At 39.4% G+C, this 20488-nt stretch overlaps 2 protein-coding genes across 5 annotated transcripts in view; one reads left to right on the forward strand and one right to left on the reverse strand.

Moving 5' to 3' along the window:
- Positions 1 to 4771, forward strand: part of LOC147888193 (embryonic stem cell-specific 5-hydroxymethylcytosine-binding protein) — a 109173-nt gene extending 104402 nt beyond the window's left edge. For 2 of the 3 annotated variants that reach the window (XM_087393514.1, XM_087393516.1), the window contains one exon: positions 3832 to 4771. In XM_087393514.1, coding sequence (XP_087249640.1) covers positions 3832 to 4275 — 444 coding nt within the window. In that variant the 3' untranslated portion in view covers positions 4276 to 4771. The remainder of the gene's footprint in view (positions 1 to 3831) is intronic. The other variant, XM_087393515.1, reaches the window with a different exon arrangement.
- Positions 4772 to 16549: 11778 nt separating this feature from the next.
- Positions 16550 to 19018, reverse strand: LOC147888195 (protein BOLA2-like). Of its 2 annotated transcripts, XM_087393476.1 has the most exons (4): positions 18840 to 19018; positions 17963 to 17985; positions 17667 to 17873; positions 16550 to 17548 (listed from the first exon to the last, which is right to left on the reverse strand). In XM_087393476.1, the coding sequence occupies exons 1-3, from the start codon at positions 18900 to 18902 to the stop codon at positions 17672 to 17674; spliced, it is 288 nt and encodes a 95-aa protein (XP_087249602.1). In that variant the 5' UTR covers positions 18903 to 19018; the 3' UTR covers positions 16550 to 17548; positions 17667 to 17671. The 2 variants fall into 2 exon arrangements, with proteins under 2 accessions (XP_087249602.1, XP_087249601.1); XM_087393475.1 differs by having other exon boundaries at positions 16554 to 17873; positions 18840 to 19014.
- Between the last annotated feature and the right edge of the window lie 1470 nt (positions 19019 to 20488).

Raw genomic sequence — 20488 nt, forward strand, 5'->3', positions numbered from 1 at the left:
ATGGAATCAGTGCTGCAATCATATGACCTGTCTGACTTCTTACTTGTTGGAGTTGAAGGGCCTTGGAAGTCCATATGCAAGTGTGGGATCCCGCAAAGTTAGCATTCATGCGAGAGCCTATCAACAAGTTGCAGGCAAGGAGATTTCTTCTGAGGGCATGGCCATCACGTTGCTTTCCCATCTGTCATCCTAGTGTTCAGCATTTTACTCCTCTCTCATCACCAATGGGAGGTTGAACACTCTCACGTGGGAGCTGCTGGTGCATATGGTGCTTGTTCAGGAAAAGCGTTTCGATAGCCTCTCCAAGGAAGAGGATCTCAAGCCTTAGCGACCCTGCAAGAACAAGGGTTGAGAATTGGCCACAGTAAAGGAGAAGGAAAGTGTTCTGAAAAGAAGTCCGGTGCAGATTGTGAGGCTTTGAAGACAATCAGTCATGTAACCATTGTGGCGAGAAGGGCCAATATTGGAGAAAGTGCTCATGCCCTCTGCAAAGGCACAAGGAGGGTACCGATTTGTTTGCATTAGTCGGAACAACCCCAGCATTTGTACACTTGGAGATTGTGGACACAGGAGTTCCATCTTCTTTAAGTTCAGAGGGGCAGGTAACATCAGTTCCATCTTTGTTAAGTTCAATGGTGTGTCTTAAGAGTGGATTGTAGACAGTGGTGCTTCCAGGCACATGACACATTCCCGAGGAGAGATCCAAGATCTTGGGTGGCGGTGAGGTGAATTTTCATTGATGATAATTCTACTATACCAGTTGAAGGTGAGAGCAGGTTATGCATAGTTCCCAATGGCAAAGGGTGGGAGCATACCTTCCAGGTTCTATATGTTGCAACTCTTGGCTACCACCTATTCTCAGTGCAAGAAGTGTACAAGATTGGCAAGCACGTGGAGTTTAAGGAAGAGTCAATGGTGATCAAGGACAAGGCAACAAGCCAGTAATTTGGGAAGAAGCAGTTGAAGGAGGGATCTACAAATTCCTTGTGCTCTCTTCTCTGATACCTAGGTTCTCATCTAAGTGACTCTGACTGGGAGGTGATCCAGTCACAAGAAGTTCGATAGTAGAGGATAGGTGTACCCTTGGTCTGGGAACAATGTTTTGGAGCGGCAAGAAGCAGCCAGCCTTTTCATCACTGGAGGCTGAGAAACAAGTTGCTAGTAGAGCTACGGACAAGATGGTTTGGCTACGACCACTACTTGGCAAGGAGGAAAGAATCTTCTTCAAAAGTTCTGGAATTACTATGGTTCGACATCCAAGAGCTGAGGGGGGCTGTTGGAGTTAGTCATCTCCTGGCTGTGAGTTAGAGAGAGAGAGGGCTTCAATGTGGGTGTGCCAGGCCAGAGAAAGGTGTACCACTTTCTAAGTATATTCTGTAGGTTAGCAGGGGATCTAGCGAGGGCACATTGCCCGGGTTAGAGGCTGAGTCACAAGGCCTGGTTTAGGCTGGTATAGCCCTTGTTAGTGGTCCACAGTTTGGGGTCAGTCACAGGCTAGTTATGGGCTGGTTTGGGACCCTGACCAGGGTCGGATCATCCAACCGAATCAGGGTTGGGCTAACCAACTGGACCAGGTCTGCTTTAGCCGACCAGACCAAGTTGGTTGGATCGGCCAGGTTAGTAGACCCGGTTGGCCACATCCATAGTCCCCCTGCTCCTGTATATAGGGCTATTTCAGCCTGGTGTTTGTATAGTTGTTTTTTGTCTTGTGTGAAGTCGCAGAGTTTTTCTTGTATACTCATGTGCAGTCTATTCTCTCTCTATTCACAGTTTCCTGTCTCTCTCTATTCGCAGATCTGCTCTCTATTTCCCTTTGTATGTCACTTTCACAGTTCCATCTAGAGCACAGTGGATTATCCTTTTGATTGATGGGGTCAAGATCAGTGTTATGCTCCTTACAACTTGGTGATACGGACTGGTTTTTGGGAGTGGGGATTCATTGAGAATATTCTACTTGTTTTGGCTTTTGTAAATCTTGGATTAGAGGTGTATCCTCTCTCTATAGATGACCCGCTAGAGGTTCTTATCGAGGGCAGGAAAAGAGACAAATTTCAGATTTTCAGATCAATGCGCCAAGAATGCTCGCTTGCTCCTGTATTGTATTTATTTGTGAGAGAGGCCATGAGTTAATACCAATATGTGACATCCTTGGTTTGGGACTCCAGCTCTGACAAGGTGGAAAGCTAGAAACTGGTTTTCAAAGGTTTTGTGATAAATTTAGTGTTTAGATGTGTATGATAGGCTTGCAATCTGCACTATAATGCATTCACCTCTGTGGGTAGTGTCAGATATGCATTGTGATTTCCAATGAAGGCATCATCCAAGCTGAGGCGGTGAGCAAGTTTGAATGCTAATAGGCCTCTGTGCCTTTCTTGGGCACTTCTAGAGAAGGGACTTGATCAAGACCCTATTGAATAGTATTGATACTGTTAGGTGCAACGTGATAACAGAGCAACAATGCAAGATGTGGAATGCATAAACCTGCGTCTTTCTTATCCAGCAAGCAAGAAGATACAAAAATGCAAGCAATATATCCACTGCTTTTCTACTATGTGAGCCACACCCTTATCTTACAATTTTGACCACAACTCATAAGCAACTCATGCACCAATTTTCATGTATTTTTTGCTTCAGGGGTGTTGCCCCCGAACCCCCGCCAAGGGGGGCCTAATGCATGTCACTGGCCCCCCTTGGAAACCCCCGGCGATGGAGGGTGTCATCCTAGGGGGGGTGTTTCCTCCCCTACCCCACCTTCATAGAATGGGTATAAGCACGCTTGGGTCCAAAGCACCGCCAAAAAAAATCTCGAAAAAAAGATCAGGCTCCACATACAACCGATACTAGGATATCTGCCATTGACCTCGCTACATCACCCAAGCCTAATTGAGTGGCTGATGGCATGTAAAACATGATGTCATTACGAAGGATATTTTTAGCAACATGTCACTAGGTGTCATGTAATTCAAAATTTTGTCATCGTGCTCGATCCAAGATGGTGGTACGTGGTCCGATTTACTCCTCGAAGCAGACATATTTTTGAAGATAGGAATGTGGATACGGAGATGCCAGTAGAAGATCCAAATAATGATGCCGATGGATCTAGGGAAGAGGATGAAGATGACGATGTGGGCCACGAAGAAGGTGACAATAATGACATTGTAATGGAGGAAGGTGGAGATCACGACTTCGGGGAAGAAAAGGGAGAACTAGAGGCCGGTGAACTAGAGGATCAAGTCTTAGGTAGACATACAATAGGGGATGATGATGTAGGTGATCAATTGTATGTAAACCTCGAACAAGGAAAAGGCCTGCAGAGTTTGAGCATAATTTGCAGGCTGAGAAAGGTGGAAGGAATTAGTTGTTTAGAGAGGTCACAAAGAGGAAGAGCCAAGCTAGCAGCAGCTGGGGAGAAGCTAATCCTTAGAACTTTACCTTGTGAGGGTAGAAGGTCTGCATCGAGGTGATGCAACATATCTCTAACTTTTGGGGTGAGGCAGGATGGGGAATATACATATCTTTATGTAATACTCTGAAGGCTTCAGATGGCTTTAGACAAGAACATGATGAAAGGCATGTAATGAAGTCAGGCTGTCTTGTTGTTTCATTAGTTTCTTGTGAGTTTCTGACATCATATTCTTGGATTTATTCCCTTAGTTTTCTGTAATTCTTCTGCTGAGATTCTTGGGTTTATTCCCTTAGTTTTCTGTAATTATTCTGCTCAAATTCAAGAAAATGAAAAGATATATGGAGCAAAGAAGTGTTGGCTGTTTCACTGCAGAAACTTCAGTAGGCTGAGGGTTTGGACTTGATTTTTTGTTTTTTCTCATGCAGATTAAGCCTGTAGCCGAAACCAAAAATCTTATAACACAGATTTTCAATAAGCAAAGTGCTGTTAAGCCACATTCTAAAGTTGCTCATAAGAAACATGAGGAGAATTTCAAAGTGCCAACTGAGGAATCTGAACTTCAGCTCTCAGAAGGATCTGTATTGGATGAAAATGAATTGAAAGCCTTTCTTGCTGCAATCCAGCCAAATGAGGATGGAATGAGGAGAACCACGAATGATAAGCTTGAGGATGAGCCTGAGACAAAGGAAGAAGTCAACCTTCCACAGTCACGGAGCAAGATCACGGATACAGATGCCACATGTAAGCCCTCTGATGGGAAAGGAGTAAAAAGAAAGCAAGCTTTCGAATCTTCTTTGGAGATGAAGAATTCAGGGACCGCCACGAAGGAAAAACAAAGGACATTGCTGAACTTTTTTGGGAAGAAATAGGTTGAAGTGTTACACTAGATCAGCAAATGATGAACATGAAGCAGGTGTTGTTGGTTTTGGAGAATTCAAGATATGTTATTGTAGAAATCACTGTGTTGCTGCCTCGGTTCTCGTGCTTTTACATTATAGTATTAAGCATTCTAAGAATGAGGGAAAATATTTGATAACGTGATCGCCAATGTATTTGCAGACAAAAGGATGAGCAAATGCTTGCAACTTGTGCTATGTAAGATTAAGATCATAGTAGAGTGTCAACAACCAAATCTGAAGTACAAGAATGGTTTCTGGGCAAAGTATCAGAAGGTTTTCTTCCTCCTTTTCTAGGGAGCATACAAAGTAGCATGTTTCGACATTCATAAACTTTTGGACTTTTTTGAAATGCCTGCACTATGTGCCCACTGTTCTTTTTTTAATAAGGTTTGGGTAAGGTTATAATGTAGTTAGTTATATCTCAATTTTGGAATCTGAACGTGATGAAATCTGAATCATGGTTTTGATAGAGCAGTCTTAATCCTGTAGTTGACATTATGAACAATCTGATCATGACTGATGATTGATGACTTATGCCTTCAGTTGATATTCAAATACGTACCACATAATCCTTGTATGACTCGTGTAATGTGAATTTAAAAGGCATTATGCCAGCGTTTGTGTATGTTTATCAAGCAGGTATATAAGAAACAGCATTCATTGTTTTGTGCACGATGCTTTGCTGCTCTTCTTCTTTTTTGTATTAAAAACTAAGTGGGCACACTAAGATGTTTCTTACAGTATGGTAAATTCCTGGAATGCTTGCAAATGTTTCTGAACCTATTATCAACCTTGCCATTTCAAACACCATGCAATAGTGGTATACATGTAATTTTTGTTAAATCCATTCTCTTTCTTCATAATCTGTCTCTCACTCTCTCGATGAGCATGCTCCCCTATATGCATGCATATTGCATGTGTATGTGCATGGGCCCATTTACATGCGTGTGTATATGTATGCATGCATGGGCCATGTGGGCGTGTCCCTTGTTGCACAAGCATGACTTTAGGGGTGCATACATATACTCAACATGGATGATGAAATTCAAACACACATGTTGTCTTTCCATGTTAAGTGTTGGGTAGATTTGCTAAGGTGCTAGTGGAGCTTCTTTGGAATGCTAAGATATTTTGCTTGGGTTGACTTTGTGTTTTTCCATATATTTTTCTCACATTGTAATTTATGATTCCTTTTAGCAAATTGGTACCATTGTAAAGGGATGTGCATAAAGCATCAAAGTCAAGGTCCATGGTACACTAGAGTGGGACTTCATCATTTCGACACTAAGAGATGTGGGATTGGTTTTTAGTTCATTAGTGGCAATTAGTTATTGCTATCTAATGGCATACCATGCATCTCGCTTAATGGAGAAATATTGGCATCTTATATTGACAATGCACATAAGCTAGAGATGCCCTATTTCCCCTTTTCTCTTTGTTGTAGTACCTAATGTTTTCCTTTGGTTGATTCGATATAAAATTGACCATGCCAATTTAAAGATGATTGAACTATTGAATGGGCATCAAATAGCTAGAGACAATCAACTTCCCCATACACAATGTGGATGATGTACAAAAGCTACTATAATGCTTGTAGTTTTTTAAATAGTCAAGTTTTTTTCATGAAATAGACTTGTATTAAGTACGAAAGAGAGCCCATAAGGTAAAAATACATAATGCAAAGCATGAAAATCCGGTGGTAGAATAAGAGTTTGAACAATTGAAAAACAACATTATGGGTTAAAATGCCATGTCATGCTTTTGATAGTCTAAGAAAAGAAAGGACAATCTCTCCATTCTTTGAGAAAATTCATCCCCTTGGTCGAGGTAGACCTAGACCAAATAGCCATCAAAGTATGTGCAATATCTATGCAAATGGTGGATAAGGTTTGAGGTGGGCGAACCTCGTGCCATTAATTGCCTCCGTGCATATAGAGCTCCAAATGTGCTAGGTAGTTATGCTCGCTACAATCTCCTAGTAAGTGTCCACCAATGCATGTCCAAGTTTGTACTGAGAAGAAGGGATACTTTGAAGTCTACAAAACTACACACCTTGGTGTCACACCAAGATAGCCCAAGAGGAGTCTTGGCTCAGTAAAAAAATGAGTAAGAGAGATTTAGGCCATAGAACCCTGAGTAATGAAGGGAGGCATGGAGAAAAACCTTCACATCAATTTTGCAATCCTACTCCAAATGGTCCTTGTTTGTTTGCACTCCCAAAGGTAGTGCTGAATGGACTAGCCAAGATCATGGTGATGTCAATGTCCAAAAGGCAAGGTGAAATGCTAGACTCGTGGCAAGGTAGGCCATTTTGCTAGATATTGCCACAAGCATCCCAAGGTTAGCAAGGCAAGGACAAGTTTTGGGCACATGCAGCAAATGCCAATTATGCCTTAGATAGGTCAAAATTAAGGTATAACAATATGTGTTGTGTAATGGTAGGAGGACAATTGAGCTATTAAGTCCATGTAGAGCTATAAGACATCTTATGTCCCCCACCTTAGAAATAGCACATCTTAAGTTTCCCATCAGATTGTGCATGGAATGCTTGCAACACCTTACCTTGACAGTGGTGTTCGGAGAGTGGGTTCTAGCACATCACAAGTCATGCATCACATAAAGGATTTGGTTTAAGGCACTTGATCCAAGCAAAGGTGCTCTAGACTTGCATATGTAAGAAGTCATTATCATTCAATTCCAATCAAGGAAATTCATGGTATTTTGATCTAGATGGTGAGATCTGGTACATCATCATATGTGTAATGTCAAAAAAGGATTGTTCTAAGACACTTATGCAATTAAAAGTGATGTGTGCATCATCACATGTACAATTCCAGAAAGGATTGGTCTAGGGCACTGCCTATGGACCAACATGATGTTCCAATCTAGTTTCCCAATAAGCGAACATGATATACCCACTTGCACTAAGATCATATTTACCTTTTGGCAGCCCTATCACATTTTGAGCCTCTACATGACATAGTTTCTTCAAGAGAATATATGATAAAAGGAATGTTTCTAGTTTCATTGTTCTCAATATTAGCATTGCTTGACATAGGTGTTGCCTAGGTTCAAAAGGAAATTTTATAGTCTTAAGAATAGTACTCTTACATATACATACATTTTATCCCACTGAGTATTCCAATCTAATGAGTCTAGATGAAACACCATCCAATTTCTCTTCAATGACTCATCATTTGGTCGTGCATCATCATCATCAGCATGCTGCTATTCTTCCAACTCATCACCCAATCTCTAAAAACCCAAAGTCGAAGTACGTCAAGTTATTTGTTTCCAGTCATCTCCATCTAATCGAATAGGAACTTTTACAATTGATTTGTAGCGTTATTAATTGATTTTACCAAAATTTTCATCACACTATTGGGACATACTCTATTATTAATCCAAAAACTTTCCACCATATTTCTAAGGTGAGTTTGATGATGCTTACACAATAATGACTTTGTTATAAATCTTCAAAATTACATTATACCTTGTAGGTGACTTGTATTTATTTCTTGTCCTATTTTTTAACATAAATACATGTTTTCTATGATTTGCATATTGTATTGCTTTATTGCATTGTCTTCATTCACTTATTTTGATCACATCTAATGGTGGTATTAATTGACTTGAATTTTTTGGTGGAACATGTACATATCTATTGTTAGTACAAAATAGATGTTAGTACAAAACATGCTCAATGGCAAAATACCAATTTGAAGGTAGCTTTCACATTCGCATTTTCGGAGTTATTACTTGAATGTACTAGAAGATTAATTATTGCATTAAAAATGTAATCATATTTAGGCCTAGAATTCTTAAAAATTTTAACTCATACATGAAGCATGTATAGCATGAGATCTCAAACAATTTTGAGGATTGTGAAGATTATATTCCATTTGAGAGTACTTTGAAGAGGATTTAACTCAAATATTGGAAATACATAATGAAGGCAATTTTTTAATTTAATGGTCTTTGGGAAATTTGGAATGGATTTGTCAAGGGGTTAAACCCAATGCAAAATACAATGAAGAGTAAAAAGGAAAAAAAAGACTATGCATCATATCAGGCCTTGAAGTCATAACATAAAGAATGTTTGTTGAACTTAAATTGACAAGGAAACGTATTGCTCTCTACTAGGCCTTGATAATGGGTTGGCAACCATTGCATGGTCAAGAACAAAAGATGTGAGATGGAATCACCTTGGAACTTGCAACGAGTTAAGTTTTACATGAAAAAACCCTTTTTCAATATTTGTAGAACTAAATGATTACCCTATGAAATATATCTTTTTATATACACCTAAGACATCATAAAGAAGAGCACATTGGTTCAGACGAAAATGGGATAAAGAGAATATGCTAATTGTAGTGAATTTTAATAGGCTAGAATCCAAATAGATAGAGAGGTTATAGGTGTTCATCTTAGGAAGAGAGATTGCAGCATGGGAATTGTGCAAATTAGAAAATTAGCCAATAGAACTTGAGCATGAGGGAATTTTGACTTGGTTAACAATGTACTTGGGCAATTTTTCATAAAATAAATAATAAAATATATAGTCCCTATGATACTTGATTGGATGTAGGCTTCAGAATGTTCCATTCAAATCCTACACTCGCTCCACCTACCAAATTACTTGCCCAAGTATTGGAAAGGTCAAGAAAGAGCCTCTTGGTTTAAGCTAGATCTTGAAGTCTTTAAGACAACTTGCATAAGGAAAGAATATATATGGAAGGATAATATTTTAAAAGAGACGCAACCATTAATATTAAGCGTAGTCACATGTTCCTATATAAAGCAAGGAGGCAAAAAAATAGGAAGGGACAGGATTGCAATGGGACCTTGTAGAGCTAGAAGTTGTTGCAAGACGAGGGGAGAGGACATGATGTAGGTGCTATTCAAATAAACTAATCTAAGAATATATCATTAGAAAATATGTGAATATGGTAGGTTAATCAAACACTAGGAAGTAATCAGGCATAGAGGCTTCAAAAATATTTGAATAGGTTTTGAGTGTAAGAACAACGTTACACTTTAGCACTTGAGATACCCATCATATTCCTTTCTCCAAATCATTTGATTCCTTTTCAAAGGGCAACTTGAACATCTAGTTTGGTCTTTAGCTTGGCCTTGGGCTCTCTGCTCTCAAAATTTTTAGTTGAGATTCTTAATCCTCCCACTTTTCCCTCCATATGGCTTAGAGCTACTTGCCAAGTTTTCTCTTAGTTCATCAAGTTGCTTGCTCACCCCGGGTTTTATGCAATCGGCTAATGCATTGTTGTAATTCATGATTTGGTGAGGAATCCAACTCTCTGGTATATATTCGACTATGTGTGCACTCTTAGCTTTTATAACTACACCACTACGATACTACAAGAGCTATTTCTTCCCATCATTTATAGGGAAAATAATGTTTTGGTATCACCAATCCATTAGTCTCTTGAGGCTTTATGATGTCTACCCCATGCTCCTCTTGTTTGGCCTCATGGTTGCTAGGTGACTTCTTCTAATGCAAGTAATTAATCTACCTTGGATGTGGTTAACTCAGCTCAACATTTATCTAGTCCACTATCGTGCACTTCCAAGTTAGTCTCCTCAAGCTCCTTACCTCTTGATTTTGCAAGCAACTACTAGGGGTGCCAATATTTGTCTTGGTTATATTTTCAAAGTGGGTAGCTAGACATTCATAGACTATTCATTAGGAATTCATCGGATGCATTCCAATAGACTATTAGAAGGGGAGTTTGAACTTGTGGTGAGAGAATGCAAGGCTTATTAGAGGCTTTTGCGTCCATGCTTTTTTCTCCTCATTCTTTCACATTGGTATCAAAGTTCAACTACACCTTCTCTTTGAGTTGTCCTTGCAATACTATTTGTAGGGTATTTAGGTGAATCCATGGGTTTAGCTTATAGTGCCCTCGAGAGTTGTCCTGCATAGCCTAATGCCTAGTACCTACCCAATTCATAGGAAGTAGAATCTTTGTATAAAGTGCCTTCATGAAAAATGAGCCAATAGATGGGATGGTATGCTGCAATGACTTCTTTTCAATCCAATCTACCTAGGTAGAAACCAAAAGTAAGGTTGCACGCCCTTCCTAATGGCTGTGGTAGCAGCTTTACTAATAGGTATGCTTGGGGAGAAGTGTAGATTGGTGAGCTTCTCTACTCCCAGTTCCTAGAATTTACTCCATGGTAGTAATTCAAAACATGTCAATCTCACCTCAATGAGTGATTTGCCTATTTTGTTTATTGAATAGGGTGAGGATGCTAGCTCCTTAAAGAGTTGTCTCACAAGCTTAGGATTTAGCCCCTGCTTGGTGGCATATTTTCAATTATTTGCCTAATTTTCATAAGCATTTTAAAAATACTTTGCAAAAGCAGGCAAAAGTGCCTAAAAATGGCATTATTGATGTATGGGTTGTGATGCCAACAAGATTGATATTTGTCAAATTCAGCTCATTAATGCAATTTGAAGCTAGTATTATGCTCAAATTCTACATGCTTTGGAGTTCGATCTCAAGTTTAAATGTAAAACACTAAACCCTATTTTCAGGCTTATTTGCTTGCTGTTTACTAAACGTTTTAGAATGTTTATTAATAAAGAAATAAAAAGTTCTTAAAAATGGTGCCTATGATTTTTGGGAGTAGATGCCACTCTGGGAGCTAACTTTTGAATTATATTCAATGATGCCCTTGGAAGTCAAGATTTGGAAGCCAGGTGGTAGTTTAATTCTCAAACCCCAATTCTAGGTTCAAGGTTAGGCGTCGCTATTGCTAAGGAGTCCAACAATTGTTATAATGACATGTTGATATGCAAATCCTTCAATGCATCCCACAAGTCATATCCAAAGTTAAAAGGCAACTCTCTTTCCAAACTAGGGTTCACCACCACATCCTATGTCCCACTGATCCCCTCCTAGAGGAGTATTGACACACTGATTTCTTCTTGTGGGAGTATTGCCACATGTCAAGTCATGATTTTTTTCTATCTTGGTTATATTTGTGTTATGATGGCTACCATAGTATCTTGTTGAGGTGCCAGGTGAGCATTTGGTTGTGTGTGTGGTAGTCAAGCAGCTATAGCACACCAAAGGTGATTGCATCCACACCTTTGCTTTGTCCTCTAGGGTCTTCTCCATCTTTTCCTAGTCTTCCTTCTAATCAATCTCTAGAGGCAAAATTTGTGCTTTGACAAGGTCATTCTCATCTACCCATGCTTGGAGCTTGTGGTTGGCCACCTTTTTTTAGATGAATCTTTTGTTGTGAGGTGCATCACATTGCATGCTTGCTGAATGAGTAGTAGAAAGTCTTGATTGCACTTATATAATTCTTCCTACATGCTCTAAGATATCTAGTATTAGGGGCATCTTCACATCAAAATGGGTACATGTGCAATGCCCTTTGTAGCTCCTCCAACTCTATCCCTTCAGCTTTCCTTTCCTCCTGGTCTTCATCTTCAGGACTGGACCCAAACCTTTCCCTTATCTTCTATTGTCAGATTTGGTTTTGAGGATGGTGCACTCAAGGTTATTGGAGGTTGCTCTATCTCTATTGTTGCATAACTTGTTATTTTCATCTGCTATTTTGTCTTAGCCTTGGATTCTTGTCAGCCATCTAGCCATGCCATCTCACCAACTAGTTCCTTACAATCATTAATAATAGGATCTGAGAGCTATAAATTAAACCAGTGGAATGAAATTATAGTACATAAGATAAAGAATTGATGGATGTTGTTCATGCATTAAGGATGTGGAAACATTATTTGATGGGAGCTAAATTTCTCATCAAGTTGGATCCCTTGGCCCAAATTTGGATTGCAAGGATAGCAACTACAGAAGGGTAGAAGGCCATTTGAAGATGGACAAAGCAAGGAAATGAAAGCAAGAAATAGAACTGTCCATTCTGCTTGTGGAGCTATCATATTCAATTGTTTGTGACAAAGAACAATGTTTGACACATGTGACCTTGGTTCAATCTTGTCCTATGTCCCCATAAGACTACAAGTGACTAAGGTGTCCTGGGTCATTCAACCAAGATTTCCCGCATAAGTGACCAAGGTCTTCCTATGGCTTTGTCACCATTTTCACACACAAGTTGGGATATGTGAGCAAAGGGACAAGGGCAATCGACAAATGCCAAGGTCCACATGAAAATGAATCACACCATGTACATAAACAAAAAATAGAACCTTTGTGAAACAAATGAAGATAAATGCACTTTTTTTTTCTTTGATAGTATATACAAGAGCGTTCTTAGTGAGCATGATATGACATACACTTGAGCCATTTAAGACAGTACTGGCATGTAAGATCATGCCATCCAAAGTTTCCAAGTTAACCACTTCACTCAAAATGACCTTGGTGATGAAGAAAGGGCCTATAAACTTACTAGAATAGAATAGCACTAAATCACCTACTTGGAGCACCCTATGCCAAAGGTTCCTCTCATGCCATTCTTTTTGTTTGTTCTGCCACTTTTCTTAAGAAAAGATTGCCTCGTGTCGTCATTGTGGTGGCTAGTCGATTATTTCTCTTTTCCCTCCAAGCAAGCGCTTGGTCCTCTTGGTAATCGCCTTTGGTCCACTTGGTCACTTCCCTTTTACATTGGTCAACCTAACTTCATCTTCATACTCAGACTTTTCTCTTGGTCCTCTTGTCATCATCACCTTTGAGTAGGATAAGCTACTTCATATCCAGATATGACCGTGTCTAAGATGGTCTGTCGGGATGTCCGGGAGTAGTAGATCCGTCTACTTTGTGTTCTATTGTTTGTTTCCTCCTTGCTTCCCTTGTCCGTCGTCAACACTCTTTGGGAAGGGCAAGAAGTGTCTCCTTTCCCCTTTCTTCAATCAGCCCTCGGCTACAACATTGGATAAAAGTGATTGGAATTTGTGGTTGTTCATCATATTTCCTTCTACCTCTAAAAATTGGTTCAATGAATTCATTATATCCCATGGGTTGAGGATATGATGCTTCATGATCTAGCATAGCATACTTTATGACTCTTTCATTTGAATAAACAAAATGATAGCTCGTCCATTTGCACAAGCTCATTGTTCCATCAACGTTTTCCTCGTCACAAAATGTTAGTTGAATCGTCAATTACTCCGTTATCACTTATTCTTTGGCTTGATGCTAAGTCAAGAGATGGTTATAATGTTAATTAACTATTGGTGTAAAATTTGTGGTTGTTCATCATATTTCCTTCTACCTCTAAAAATTGGTTCAATGAATTCATTATATCCCATGGGTTGAGGATATGATGCTTCATGATCTAGCATAGCATACTTTATGACTCTTTCATTTGAATAAACAAAATGACAGCTCGTCCATTTGCACAAGCTCATTGTTCCATGAATCCTCAATTATTCCGTTAATCAATTATTTTTTGGTTTGATGCTAAGTCAAGATATGGTTATAATGTTAATTAGCTATTGGTGTAAAATTTTTATTGAATCTTGGTTAGCAACAATTGACCACTACAATAAGTATTACAAGAAAATAATGGTTGGAGTCTTTATTAAATGTTGCGATACTTGTTGATTTATTGTATAATTTTGCAATGTTTGTTGATTTACGTCGCATAATTTCATACAAATTAATATTGCTCAAATCAAATTAAGATCAATAGAAAGCATGAAAAAAATTAAATGTAAAACACATATGCTAAAGCCCATGGACCATGGCAATAAATAAAGATGTGTCATATTCTTAGAGTTTACATAGTCTACTTACTAAGATCATGGAATGAGGTACATTTCTCCTAATCCCAAGACCATATACAATGCGTTTGAAATCAAATATCAATGGGGCACAGAGACTTTGTGAGAAAGTAACCTAAAAAGTAATAGATATGAAAACTATGGTGGCATGGCAAAATATAATAGCTGTTGGAATCAATTGTTTGGTCTCCCTAATCAGACAAATGTCCAGGGGTGCTAACACCTTGATGGGGCTACCTCTTCTTGCTCCTCCCCACAAAACCTTAATTTTTCAAGGTCACCATTCCTCCCTAGAGATGGAATTTTCATTTTCTTGAACACCTTTGAAGTCTTGGAGAAATCCATGGCCATCCCATAGTCTATGGTCTACTCAGGATGTAAATTTTCGTATGAAGTCCAGCAAGACGTTGCTTGGATGCAAGTTTATGGTGCATCCATCTCAACCTAGGTACTCCATCAACCAATGCATGCATAGTGCACATTTTGTAGAAGGTAGAAGGCATTGATCTTGGCAACATGTTCCTTTATAAGGGAGTCTTGGAGTTGTTGGGCCATGAGATTTGTTGACCCTCACCTCAAAACCTATCACATGTAACCTATGAGCTTGCCCTCATCCATTGGGTAGTATGCCATCCTTGGCTATAGATAATGCATGTTTTATGCGACTATTGAGGGAGCATCTACACTACAAATATACTGCAAATATGACATGATAATAGTTTCCTTTTTCCAACAAACTCAATGACATTTTATCAACACCAACGAATGTCGAGTACGCAACAAGTAATTAACATGTTACATATTACATCTATCAATTTGATTGTATGCCAAATAAGCAAACTAAAGTTTATTCATGGTAAATTAAAAACAATATGTAAATACGAATGGCTCTCCACGTGGCTTGAGTTACATGAAATTAAGGCATATATATTGACTATATATATATAATTGAAAACAATATGTAATTACAAATGGCTCTCCACTTGAGTTACATGAAATTAAGGCATATATATTAGAATATAACATATTAGTAGCTTTAACCACAAACAATTTAGTTTGATGAGAAATGTGTTGACGTAGACCATCAATGAGCACATATCAACGTGAGACATGGAAAGTAGCATATTTTTCCAACACTTATGGAGATAACCAAGATAATACAAAAGTTGAGCAAAAGGATCTCTCTCTCTCTCTCTCTCTCTCTCTCTCGCATGTATCCATGTGGCTCCTTGGGATTGTTCCTATGATGTAACTTCCTCTCTCTTCATATAGTCCCATAACATCCAACATTTCTCTCACTCTCTATAGACAAACTTGGTGGTTATGTGGGTGACTCTTGTCATAGTGTGTGTGAGTTTGAACCTTGATTGACATCAAGTGGGTTTTAAAATTGTTCATGCGATGCTAAAAAGCTCCTCTCTCTCCACCTATCTATCCTTGATCAACATCAAATGAGTCATCTATGGCTCCTTCAATTCTCTCGCTAAACTATATATAAGGTCAAAATTGTGTGGCATTGAAGATACACATGTGCATGTATGTGTTTGTGTGTGTGCACATGCCCGCATGTGTTCCTTGGCAATGAAAATGGATTTGTGCATTTTTTTCTCTGTGTGCATGCACATGTCCAGGTGTGTAAGAGCAACTCCCTATTCCATACAAGTGTTGTTAGCCACTAGTCCCTATTGTTGAAGGGAACTAACCAACAAGTTTACAATGAAATTTCAAATGTTGCACATGGGTGTCATTAAACTACATTTCCTGCACCTGTTGAGCCATATCGCTACCCTACATTTTTTTGAATATCTAGTAATAAGAAATCAGTCACTAAGCAATGCCCTTTATTTCCCCCCAAAAAAGAACATAAATAAATTTCCTATGCTAGTTTGGTGGATTAGCATGGCAATGTCCCAATGGATGTAGGCGTCACCCAATTGCAACTTGTTGGGTGCACCTTGAGGCGTTAGAAAAGTTGCTTTTCCATATCAAATGATCACCTCGTGTAACATTCTCTTAGCTCGGCATCTCTGATAGCTGGCATTCCTTGAAAAAAAATATCATAAACAGCGCACATGTCCGTGACAGCTTTGTGGCTGTTTGGGGGATTTTTCTTACAATCTAATGGAACTACCTTATATGAAAGATGGGTTACATAATAAAATCTTTTTAGAATGGTATTAGTACCTCCCATGACGTCCACAAAGTTGGAAGGGAAAAAATGTAGCTCCTTCACACAGCTTTCAAAATGAGACTACTTTAGAAAAGGCTGAATTCTAGCCTTAAAATACAAATGAGAAGCTTGAGGTGCCATTGGTGCTATTCCCTTATCTAATGCTTGGCTTTAAATATCCTTGTTTCCAGAACCTCTAGTGCACTCAAAACGAGGTCAGTGACAAAAAAAGCTTCTCGTTGCACTTTCAAGATGCTAAACAAAGAATAGGAATCAGACATTCACACAGGAATGACAAAAAAAAAGGCATGTTTCGCTTCTAATCAAGATATGAGCATGAGCTAGACATAGGAAATAAATGAGACATTGGCCAGTCTGAGCCAGCAAAGAGAGGCAATGTCAAGGAATGCCCGACAAGACACTAAAGTTGGTTGTTGGTATGAGACAATGGTGGGCCTGGAATCATATCATCACAAAATATTAAGGCTGAGCTGTGTTTGACTAGTACATCCATACCAAACATTATGTTCTGCCTGGTCAACAGCAGGTCTGTGAACAAGTCTCCCAGACATGCACACAAGACAGACCAATTGTCCAGTGGCTGATAGAACCAGCTTTGTCTGGCTGAGAGTTCATCCACTTGAAGAAAACACCAGGTTGGTTTGCATCAGAAGCCGGAATGGCCAAGTAGACCTGCTAGCCAGCCATATTTCCATACTAAGAGAGTGTGCTTCTCAATCTGAACGCATGAATGATCTAAGCACAAAGCAGAATCAGGAAGTATTTCTGCAGCTTGAAATTGCTTGAATCCCAGCAAGGTGAGGAAAATATGCCAGTTTATGTGGAGCTGCCTAACAAGCTTTATGAAAATAACATCAACAGCACTGCCCCATCCCCTTCAAGGACACGCATGAAGGCATGTAATCAAGTATAGAGTAACCCCAGATGACCCTATCGAAATCACGGTGAGCTCCTTCACTGGAGGCTGTCATAACGTCTTAATGAACCAAAAATAAAGTTGAGCACAGATTCTCTCAAGCGTGGAAAATTCCTTGACGTCAGCTAAATCCTATGCTTACTGCTTATGAAAGTGTGCAACAAGGAGTAAAATATCCATAAAAAATAATAGCATGCAGAATGCCACTCCAAAACTAGCCCTCATACCACTTTTCCTGCCCATATACTTAACCTGTAATATCAACACAATCGTTGAAATGATTGAGTAATGCCAACATTGATTTTTCAGCATTCTCTCCTGCTTTTTCATTGCTTGGAAAAGAAGAGAGTAATCAATTCAGCATTTTAAGTCCATCTCCTTGTTCTTTAGCAACGCTTATTGACACCCTAAGCTGGAAACATCACGGACAAAAATGAGTCCCTTACATACATAGGCTTCCAACTATCATGAAAAGACAGATTCAGCGGTCAGCCTTAAATATATTCGCTCTTTTAAAAGATCAGCCAAACCATTGTCACACGGATTTCTCATCACTTGGTTTCCTTGTAGCTTGCTGCTCTTGCCACTGCTGTGGTGTCAATGCTTTCTTTACTGAAAGAGCATGAATCTCTTTCATCTCTTCTGTGAGCGCTGTGTTGACAAGCCGGTGTCGCTCAAGAAGCCTCTTGCCCTCAAAGTCAGCTGAAACTATTTCAATCGCAAAGCTTGCACCACACCTAGAAGCATGGAAATTTTATTATGTCTTAGAAGCTACCTCAAAAAATTAAGTCAGAAACGGAAATGCGACCATGCAAAACGTACTCACCCTCCAGATGTGTCGATAACATTCTATGACATCACCACCAATGTTGATCAAGCAGTTCAAAGAAGTGAGTCAGTCCATTGATCAATCGGCAAAGGAAGGGGCAAAACAAGCAGAGGCCTTTGTACTACTAGCTGAAAAACACGAACGAGTTATAACTTTTTGCAAGCTTCCATTGTATGGGTGCAATCTACGACTCAGGCAGCTTGACATTTGCAGCTTTTTCCCTAACTTTGATTATCTTCTAACAAAATCACTAAATTAGAATAACACCTAAACTAAATTAGAACAATTCCTAAATGGTCAGACATTAGTGGCATCCTTTTAGAGGGCCTCATACATTTCCGAGGTTCAGCGGAAAAGGACTGGAAGGAAGCAATGGGGAAGAAGAAGAAGAAGAAGAAGAAGAAGAAGAAGATGGTGCAGTAGAGCCACTTTTTGCAGAAAGCTGAAAAGACGAGCTATGGCGATGGCGAGCTCCCCCTCGTCAATCTCCTCTGTCTCTCTGTGTGTGTCTATGGCGAGCTCGAGCTCTCCAGGACAACTAGAAACTCGATTTCGAATAGCCCAACAGAAAGAAAACAATGTAATAACCCTATGCGCAAGACAAGTGAAAAAAAATCTGGCAATGTGCCAGGATCGACTTAATCACAAGAAGAGAACAAGTTGACGATGCACAGAGATCAACGAGCTTCCCGGAAAAAGGGCCGAGGAGGAGGCAATCAATGTCTGCCCAAAGCCAGGTCAAATCTGAAAGATGTGTCGCAGAATAATATGGGAGGCCAATACGATCACAAGGCATTTAAATGCATGAGAAACCGGAGGAACTCAGAAAGGTGTAAGCAAATCAAAGCAAATGAGAGAGAGAGAGAGAGATGACCAGGTATGTTGGGTTGAGGTTAGTGGTGAGCGCAGCTTCTACAAGTTGCTTGGACACACCCATGCTTGCTGCCTTGCTTTTCCAATGCTTCTCAATTCGCCTCTTTTAAAGGTTTGGCCCATGACTCCATGATGTTGTCATCACACCCCCTATCATGTTGCCATCACTCAACACCGGTGACCGCGCTCTCGTTCACTCTAGGGCCTCGCTCAACAATTGACATCTTTAAAGGAATTCTTTATGTTGACACTCATGGAATCAGTAAGTGAGGGATGGCTCCCATTTGCATTCGTGCGATAGCTTCTCTCTACCTTATCCACTTGCTCTACTGAGAAAAAGCCCATGTATTCCTTAGTATGAGCTTTGCAAGTGAACGATTTCCCTTCCCTTCATGCCATTGCCTATAGGAAAATGTTTTTGAGATCTTCCTTAGTAAAATGAGAACTCTTTCCTCCTACACTCAAGTGTCATAAAGTTTATACACTTGTCATCACATTGACTAAAAACCAAGATACTTATCATCACATTAACTACAAACCAAGATTTTTATTTCATAGCTCAATTTATACATGCCATATAAATGCAATGATGAAAATTAATTAACCCCAACATTCACCAGCAAACATTCTAATTACTATAATCAACATTGCAGGTCTCCTCATAATCTATACCATACTCTTGGGCATATCCCTTGGCTACCAACTTGGCCTTGTATTTGTCAACCTTACTAGTAGATGAGTTGAGTTTGACTTTGTAAACCCATTTGCATCCTATGGGCTTCTTCTCTGCTAAAAGATATGTCAAGGTCCAAGTGTCACCATAATGTAAATATCCTAAGTCAAAGTATAGTTGACCATTTATCTGATCATAATTTAAGAGTTTTCATATGTGTTAATTATGGTCAAAGAGTTCTTTTAATGGTCGAACAATTGAGTACAGTCAAAGATACTTGACTTTGGTCAAGTAAGCCTGACTTCGATCGAGGAGACTTGGTTTATTACCAAGAGGGTTAACTATGATTAACCAGAGAACCACATAGCTGACTATGGTCAGAGAGTGTTGACTTTGGTCAACGGGACTTGGCATGTGCCAAGAGGGTTAACTATGGTTAACCAAGATAAGCCAACTTCGATTGGATGTGCCAACTTCGGTTAGAGAGACTTGACTATAATTAAGGTGCCTCAACCCTTAGTCAAAGCCTCTTAATTATGATCAAGAGTGTTGACTTTGGTCAACCAAAGAATAAACATATATTTATATATATTTGTTATATGTGTACATTTGCTCAGTGGGGACGCCCACCGTGACTAGAATTAGTCCACAGTGTGTTATTTGCATGCAAAGTGCTAACAATTAATGGGTGCCATGGTGGTGCGCTTTAATTAATTGTTGCAAGTACTAGGAAGAGTTATTTTCATAAGCACTGCGGGAGCCTCACAAGAGTCTAGGAGGTGGTTTGCGTGACTAAGTGCTTCGAAGACTCCAGAGTTGCCCTTAGTGGCATGTAATTAGGAAAGTAATGTAGAATTTGACAAGTGGCTTATTGCCAAGAAAGAGAGCCTAAGAGCTCATGTAATTTCATTCACGTTTTTTATTTTGTATGAACAGCTTCCACGCTGAACTCTTGTACTGAGTTTTCTCTCAAGTAA

The sequence above is a fragment of the Dipteris shenzhenensis genome, chromosome 22 (assembly GCF_047967505.1).
Source record: "Dipteris shenzhenensis isolate YYH24624 ecotype China chromosome 22, Dip_SZ_1.0, whole genome shotgun sequence".
Taxonomy (NCBI): Eukaryota; Viridiplantae; Streptophyta; class Polypodiopsida; order Gleicheniales; family Dipteridaceae; genus Dipteris; species Dipteris shenzhenensis.

Coding starts and splice junctions, on each gene's coding strand:
- LOC147888195 (XM_087393476.1), bottom strand. CDS start 18,902: ATGGGTGTGTCCAAGCAACTTGTAGAAGCTGCGCTCACCACTAACCTC. Junction 17,986..18,839: donor ACCTCAACCCAACATACCTG/GTCATCTCTCTC, acceptor GTGATGTCATAG/AATGTTATCGACACATCTGG. Junction 17,874..17,962: donor GTTATCGACACATCTGGAGG/GTGAGTACGTTT, acceptor CCATGCTTCTAG/GTGTGGTGCAAGCTTTGCGA.